The following is an 8368-nucleotide window of genomic DNA, read 5'->3' as shown; positions in this document are numbered from 1 at the left end:
ATCCAGCGGGTGTGTCTTTTGGTTGTGGTCTTTTTGTTGAATTTGGTCTTTAGGACAACGGGAATGGTTTACTGATGTTATGGTTTTTTTTTTCATTAGCTTCGAAAACACTGCATTTTTTGAAGGGCTGTTTCTTGCCAAGGACAGTAAGGTGTCAGCTTTTGTTGACACCATTAGGACTGCAGGGAAAAGCGTAAGTCTTACACCAGCCAAGTATACATTAATCATGTTGTTACTGTATGTACTCACCACATACTAGTGGGCTATTCAGCTACTCCCGATACCAATGGGTATTAAGTGAAAGGAATGTTAATGATGCTGTAGTACCTGTGTTTCAAATGTTTCTGTTAATGCACTGTTCTCACAGACGCAAGGCAAAGCAACATGAGGTGCTTCGCAGTGGGCAGCAGCCAGGGAAACCTCACGGCCAGTAAACTCGATGAGGAGGGCGTTGAGGTAGCCGTGTGTCGCCATGGCTACCTCTTGAAAGGCCTAAATATGTACCGGGGTGAAATTTTTGCCTACCCTCTGTATCTCCAGAGAGAAATTCAGGCCACAGCAAATGTCAAATTCTTTGCCATGGATGTCACCTGCAAGTACTGGCCATACCTCCAAAAGGTAGTGGCTGCCCTTCCACCAGGCCATTCCTCAGCATCATGCATGCCAGGGCTCATGCCACAAAGTGTGAGGTATATTTTCATTTTTTCAATTTATTATGTATTGTTTTATAAAGAAACAATATTGAGATTCAGCTCAAGATTCCATGTCAATTTTCATGCACTGCTGCTAATATCAGTGTTCAGTCCATTGTCAGTGGCAAGGGCAGGGTTCTCCGGGTGTTTCGTGATCAAAGGCAGGGCCACTGGTACTTTTGATCAATCCAGCTTCCTGACTACATTCATTGTCTCCTTTAACAGCTTAAATGGAGTGGCAGGAATCAGGAGGGAGCGGGCACAACGGCTGGTGAAGAGGTTGAGCAGGTGAACAGCTACCTCTCCCGTTGTGCTCTGACAACAAAATATATGTCTAAAGCAGGTTGGTCACTTTCAGCACTTTTCCAGCACCCAATCCCTACTCATCTCAACTCTACTCTCTTCAACTGTACCTTACTGTACTCACTCTCACTTCGTTTTCTAATTTTCTGTTAAAAAAGTGGCATTGTATCTATCCTGCAGTGTGTCATCTTCTCACATTGTTCTATAATTTGAGGTCCATAATGACATCCTCTACTTCCAACAGCCCGTGTGGACATGCTGACTGTCCATGCAATGGAATGGAACAGGCACAAGGGAGACAATCTCCACAAGGCCCTCTCCACAAGATATGTGAAGGTATGTCCTGTATTCATGTTTGTTGTATCATTATGTGTTTGTGTATCTGGTTAAACCCACATGCGTGAAGCAGATTTGGGTGACTGTACCTGACTTGAAATTGATGCTGAAAATATTTCTGTCTTTCAGACTTGTCAAAGAGCTGTGGAGGAGACAGCAAGACTTCTAGAGCTCAGAGAAGAGGTCCATTGCTCAGAGGAGATGGCACTGCAGTGGGTTATGGATGTTCAGGAATGGGCTGGGGGTAAGGATGACAGGAAATCATATCTCTCCCATCTCTTTTTGTCCTTTTTTTGCATTTATATCTGTACTTTCAGAAGTAGCTGTTATTGAATGCTGAAAAAGTAGTGCAATACATATACAAACTGTGAAGTAGGTGTGCGATTAAATGATTTTGTTAGATTAAATATCTATATCTGGTATTCCTTTACTATTTCCCAATTCTTTAGAGACAACAGATGCCGCCAGTGATCAACGATCCCTGCAACAACAGTCCATTGAGGGGCTTCATCTGAGCCTTCACCCCAGAAAACAGAGCCTCTACCATCAAAATGGTATGGTAAAATTTTAAGTATTTATTTGTATCATATGTAATGGACAATACATGTACATGATCACTTACCCATTCACTACATTGTCAGTTGTTTTTGTGCTACTTTTGTCTTGTTAGACAGCAACAAGCTTCGTCACCGCCTGCGCAAAAATTTGGCGAAAGACAAGCGGCGTCTCTTCGAACAGATTGCCGAATACAACAGGCTGGTGTCAGAGATGCAAATCAATGTGGCAGTGGTCGAGAGGTCGCTGGCTTGACACACTGTGTCACACATATGGCCATGGGAGGTGCACAGCAGTGGTACGTGCCTTTTGAGATGCTCAAATGTGTGTGTTTTGAGACCCAGGGTATAATTATATAGAATATAAGTTACGGAACTATGCCCTGATCATGCATCATAAAGTGACATTTAGCAAGTCAATAGGGGATCTTTTGTATAACTTACAGGATCATCAGTGAACATCAGCACCAAGAGACGAGTGCATGACCAGCAGATGCTGACCACACGCCTGCAAGAGGAGAGGAGCATCCTGGTTTTGGAGATGGCCCAACACTGCACTTCGTTGCGAAACCTGGCCTTGGCTCTCAGGACCAAGATTATAAGTGAGGGTATGTTGAAAAAAAAAAACTTTGTTTTCCATTCATGTTACTGCCATCCCACCAAAAAAAATGTTTTGCAACACAAAATCAGCAGGCATTTGATTAGATGTTACATGCTATCAGAATCCTTACTATAGGTTTGTGTATTGTCTTGTTTTGAATGTCAGCAGAGGGAAGTGAAGGACTACGATGTCTTCTTATTCGAAGACTTTCTGAAGTGGAAGGTTGTTTGCGGTTGGTCCTACACCACTACCAGGCTGCTTTGGGGCCACATGCATCTCTCCTTGGAGGCTTGGATGATGAAGAGGAAAGTGAACCTAGCAGTTCGGGAAGAGAGTGAGGAGGAGGCTGAAGAGGAGGCAACCTAGGTAGCCCTGGCAGCACATCATCCCCCACCCTCATCCATCTCCACTGGCTCCCAGTCAAGAGCCGTATCTCCTACAAACTCCTCCTCACCTACAAATCCCTCCATGCCCTCGCCCCCCAATACTTGTCTGACCTCCTCCACCAGTACACTCCATCCCGGAACCTACGGTCCTCTGACCTGGGTCTGTTCTCCACACCCATACTAAGCTGCAGACTTTTGGTGACAGAGCCTTCAGTGTGGCGGCCCCTACCCTCTGGAACTCTCTCCCTCCTGACATCCAGGGTGCCCCAACCCTGGACACTTTTAAAACAGCCCTCAAAACACACCTTTTTACCAAGGCTTTTCCCCATTAGTTAGTTTAGTTTAGTTAGGTTAATTTTCCCCTTTTTTGCTGCTGCCCCTCCCGACCCCTTACCTGACCTTCGGTTTTTTGAAAGGCGCTATAGAAATCTTGAGTTATTAATATTATTATTAGGTATCCTCCTGGGGTATGCATGGTTGTTTGCCTGTGTAACAGGATTCATTTTGTTTGTATGTTTCACTAGATTTTTATGTCTAATTTGCTATTGTTTATTTGTTTTTCTGTTTCTGTGATCGCCTGTCTTGTTTAATTTTTCATTTTATTGATTTATTTACTTTATTTTAATATCGTGATTATTGATTGGCTACATTTAATATCCTGATTACTGATGGGCTATGAGCTGGGACATTGGCGGGGTCGTGAACTCTTAGGTCTCTGTCTCTTTCCCGGGTCTGGCTGTTGTGGGCAGAGGTTAGTAATGCCAGGAGCTCTATGTACATCCTTTTTATGAGAAGCTAGAATGTTTGAATGTCCATAATGTTTGATTTAAATATCTCTAAATTGGCATGTGTATTATAGGTATGATTGTGTAGTGAAAATGTCATTTTTTTACGAATAGTTTAAGCAATGAGAGTGACGACGACGACGATTTATGTTGTTGAAGCTGAAGCTAGCTGGCCAATAATGCTAAGCTGGGAAAGAGCCCTGCTATCAAATCTTTTTGCTCTGTGATTACTCTACGCAGATGGGCTCAATAAATGGTGGATGCAGTACATCGGTCTCCAGACTGCTCAATGACCATAACACCACGCAGAGTGAGCTGGTAACACCTGTATGTGCCTGTTAATTGTGAAATAAAGATATTGAAAATACTGTGATCACTTTTTTATTTGATTTTTTTCTTACAATATTGTGCCCTGTGGTTATAAACAGAGAAAATCTATTTAAAGGGTGTAGAGCTTACCATGCTTACCTTACTTGTTTCTCACTCAGGTCCTACCGATTGTTATCATTTCCTTGTTTGATTGTCACTGATATATGTGATATATGTGTAGCCGGGTGGTAAATCTGTTAAATATGTTAAATGATTTTCCACTTAAATTTAGTATAGTTTAACTGTTAATATATGTAATTGTTACACTGTCAAGCCATGTAAAATGTCATTTGATGTAGTTAAATTGTGAAGCAGATTGTGAGTGTATTTTTATAGTTTTGGTTGTCATTGCATGTTTTGACCAGTAAGTGGCAGTGTTGCGGACTTTTATTGTAACTCCGTGCAAGTTATCCAAGTGCATCTTGGGTATTCTTTCTTTTTTTCTTGTGTGGAGCACCTGAAGATTGCGGTGTGACGGTGCTCTGACTCCGCAGTAAGTAAGGACGCTACTGGAGTTGATGTTCGGTGATTTTGGGCGCGAGCCGTCGACCACTGTTCGCCATTGCAGGCATGACAAGGTAACTGACAGAGTGAGAAGTTGCGCGATCTTCAGGAAGTTCCACATGTCTTTGTTAAACCCTGTTTAACATACATAGTCCACTGCCGTATTTTGCACCGTATGTTGTATGTTGTATTTATTTTCCTTTTAAAATCTTTTCTGTTAAACTTGCCACATCTGTGAACATTTATGAGCTGTTTGCTCGAAAGACACAGGAATTTATGCACTCAGTAAAACGATCTGCATTCAAAGGTTCAAACAATAAAATTAAAGCTACAAGAACCCCGGAAGTAAGTGTGTCCTGTGTGGTATCTAATTCCACGGGCTACATAATTTTGGTACCAGGAGTGGGGCGTAGCTAAAACATTTTTTTCAAATTGGCAACAGAGTGGCTTATTTATACTTAAAAAAAATACGGCAGTGGTGAAGATTGCTGGTGACGTCCGTTGGTGTTGAGTCTGAAGCCATCCTGCTGTGGAGGTGGTGACCAGCGAGAGACGACGTGAGGGGCTCTACGAGGTTCTGGTGCTTCCTGTGTCACACGACTCAGCCGTACCAGCGCAGAGGACTCCAGCGCTAACTTCAGCTACAAAGACCAAGATTCAGCAAGGCTCCAAGTTAAAGACTGTCCTTGTAGTATCCTTGAACCAGGTTTTGAACTAAATATCCTCATTTATACTGGACTGAGTAAAGATTAATATATCATTATGTCTAGTGATTCTGGTGATGAAGGGAGTTCACGTAATGATAATGGCCACACCTCAGGTGGCATAACGGGTATAGGTGAAGGTGCTACAAAAGAAATGCAGACCACCATGCAAGAGCTCGCCAGACTGCGAGATGAGCTCACCAGGTTAAATGGTGAAGCAAGGGCTCAGAGAGCAAGTGATAACAGTGCACCCACACGTTCATACATCTACGTTCCAAGACAACGCCAGATCCAAGCATTTAGTGGGGAGTGTGGTACAGACAGGAGATCTGTCGAAGAGTTTATTGAAGAGGTTGAAAGGGTTTTAAGATACAGAGAGCAAACAACAGAAGAACAATGTGACTATATACTATCTCTATTGCGTGGCCCTGCATTGGAAGAGGTGCGACTATGCATTAGGGGTCAGTCAGTGGGGCCCAGTGATTTATACTCTTACCTGAGCAATGCATTTGGGGGAAAGCGCAGTTCCACACAGCTTTTGCAGACCTTTTACAACCGTAACCAAACTGATGGAGAAGACCTCCGTGACTACTCCCATGCACTATCCCAGATTTTGAGCTCTGTAGTGAAACAGTCCACAGATGGAATACCTAATGAGAAAACTGTGATCAGAGACCGGTTTATTGAGGGTTTAAGAGAAGCAGCACTCAGGCGTGAACTCAGGAAAATGGTTAGGGACAAACCAGAGAGCAGTCTTCTAGATGTGAGGAACGAGGCCCTCCTGTGGGAGATGGAGGACAGCAGGTCTCATCGTCCCAGGGTCATAAAGAGCAACCAAGTTACATCAGAGGTTCCGGAAACCCAGTGCTCTATTATTAAAACAAACAATGACCAAGGTATTGCATTAAATGATGTTCGGAGAGCAGTAGCCCATCAGGAAAAACAGCTAGCAGAGTTAGGCAAAACACTTGCTGATCTAGCCTTTGCTGTAGGTGAACTGAGTAAGCGCAGCACTCAACAGACATTCCTAGAGCCCAAGCCACGACCTAGACCCCAGCCAAAGTTCACACCAGATGGTCAGCCTATCTGTTTCATGTGTAGAGGCATAGGTCACATTGCAAGAAAATGCTCACAGGCCAGAGGGGGTCAAGGGGACGCAACACCTAGTTCTTATGTAGTGCAGGAAAACTCGCACCCTCAGTTGTCATGAGCCACACAACTCGAGGGGAGGAAGCTGGCTCACCAAAAGAGACTCCAGACAGAAGCAGGATCTTAGAGCGTGCAGTCGGAGAATGTAAAACTGTTGAGGTGAAACTACGAGGTGTTACAGTGTCCTGCTTACTTGACATTGGTAGCCAGGTCAGTACAATTTCTGAGAGTTTTTTCAGGGAACACCTGTCAGTGAAAGGCGAAGACATTCACCCGGCATTTGAGTGGTTAAAGATCACTGCAGCTAATGGATTAGACATACCCTATATGGGCTATGTGGAGCTTGATGTAGAAGCCATGGGTCTGACTATCCCAGAGCGAGGTTTTCTGATAGTTAAAGATTCTGAACACTCTTCCTCTGTTCCAGGTCTAATAGGGATGAACATTGTCAAAAAATGCAGAGAGCTAGTACACACTGAGTTTGACACCACACTGCAGGAGAGGTTTGACTCAAACTGGAGAGAGGCTTTTAATCATCTTCATGCAGTACATGCAACAGACAGACTCTCTTTCGCTAGGGTAGCTGGTAAGGATGTAGTCCATATACCTGCTTCATCTGCTGCTACAGTTATGGCTAGGGGACTCAGGACCGTGAGTGAGGATGGTTCTTTTTTGTTGCTGGAGTCTGTGGGTGTCCCCGTTCCTGGAGGTTTGGTTGTTGTGCCTACTTTGGTTTCATCGGGCAATCACATTTTTCCAGTCCGAGTCATGAACATGTCTGATGAAGATATCTGGCTAGGGCCACGGACTAGGCTAGGGGTTTTGACTCAGGTAGACTGTGTGAAAAGTGATGAGCTTTGTGAGGTACAGTTCCAGAGAATCTCAGCAGACACTGAACAAGTGAGTATCAGTGAACACCCCGAAACACCGACAGATGTGCAGGAAATTCTCGGCAAGCTCAATTTTTGTGGTAGCCCAGAACAGCAAGCACAGCTGACTTTGTTACTGGAGAAGTACTCTTTTGTGTTTGCAACAGAAGATGAAGATCTAGGCCACACTGACAAAGTACAACATGAGATCCATCTGACAGATGACATACCTGTAACACAGCCATACAGACGAATCCCACCCACACAGTACAGTGAAGTCAGGGAACATATTGGCAAGCTGCTTAAAAAATGGGTCATTCAAGAAAGCTCTAGTGCTTATGCTTCGCCCATAGTACTAGTGAGAAAGGCAGATGGTAGTCTGAGGCTATGTGTCGATTACAGGAAACTCAACTCAAAGACAAGACGTGATGCATTCCCGCTCCCGAGAATTGATGAGAGTTTTGATGCGCTGAGAGGGGCAAAGTTCTTTTCGACCATAGATCTGGCGAGCGGATACCACCAGGTAGCTATGCATGAGAGAGATCGGACTAAGACTGCATTTACTACACCGTTTGGTCTGTATGAGTACGTGAGAATGCCTTTTGGTGTTTATAACGGTCCAGCTACATTTCAGAGACTTATGCAAGTTACTATGAATGATCTCATTTTTCAGATACTCCTGGTCTACCTAGATGACATCTTGGTTTTTTCAGAGACATTTGAGCAGCATTTGGAGAGACTTGAGACTGTGTTTAAGAGACTGGCAGAGACGGGCCTTAAGGTGAAGTTGCAGAAGTGTGCTTTTCTACAACAGTCAGTAAAGTTTTTGGGTCATCAGGTGTCAGCAGAAGGTATAGGAACTGACCCCTCCAAGGTCTCTGCTGTTAAGAACTGGAAGGTCCCAACCACTGCCAAAGAGCTGCAGTCGTTCTTGGGTTTCTGTAGTTACTACAGGAGATTCATTCGAGGCTTCTCACAGATTGCCGGGCCACTGCATGACCTAGTCAACAAATGTTCAGGTGTGAAAAAAACAGGGAAAGTAGGTCACCAGTTTTGTAATATGTGGACACCAGAGTGTGACTCTTCCTTTGAGCAGTTAAAGGAAAAACTTACCTC

At 44.0% G+C, this 8368-nt stretch overlaps 1 protein-coding gene across 1 annotated transcript; it reads left to right on the top strand.

The window, feature by feature from the left end:
- Window positions 1-656: 656 nt before the first annotated feature.
- LOC130118546 (uncharacterized) lies at window positions 657-2141 on the top strand. The gene is made up of 6 exons (XM_056286991.1): window positions 657-689; window positions 918-1035; window positions 1240-1331; window positions 1461-1575; window positions 1781-1885; window positions 2002-2141. Exons 1-6 carry the CDS (start codon window positions 657-659, stop codon window positions 2139-2141), a joined length of 603 nt encoding a protein of 200 aa, XP_056142966.1.
- Window positions 2142-8368: the final 6227 nt, after the last annotated feature.

Source organism: Lampris incognitus, chromosome 9 (genome assembly GCF_029633865.1).
Source record: "Lampris incognitus isolate fLamInc1 chromosome 9, fLamInc1.hap2, whole genome shotgun sequence".
In the NCBI taxonomy this organism is placed as follows: Eukaryota; Metazoa; Chordata; class Actinopteri; order Lampriformes; family Lampridae; genus Lampris; species Lampris incognitus.
This window is presented reverse-complemented; position numbering and strand designations above follow the sequence as displayed.

Coding starts and splice junctions, on each gene's coding strand:
- LOC130118546 (XM_056286991.1), top strand. CDS start 657: ATGCATGCCAGGGCTCATGCCACAAAGTGTGAG. Junction 690..917: donor CTCATGCCACAAAGTGTGAG/GTATATTTTCAT, acceptor CTCCTTTAACAG/CTTAAATGGAGTGGCAGGAA. Junction 1,576..1,780: donor TGTTCAGGAATGGGCTGGGG/GTAAGGATGACA, acceptor CCAATTCTTTAG/AGACAACAGATGCCGCCAGT.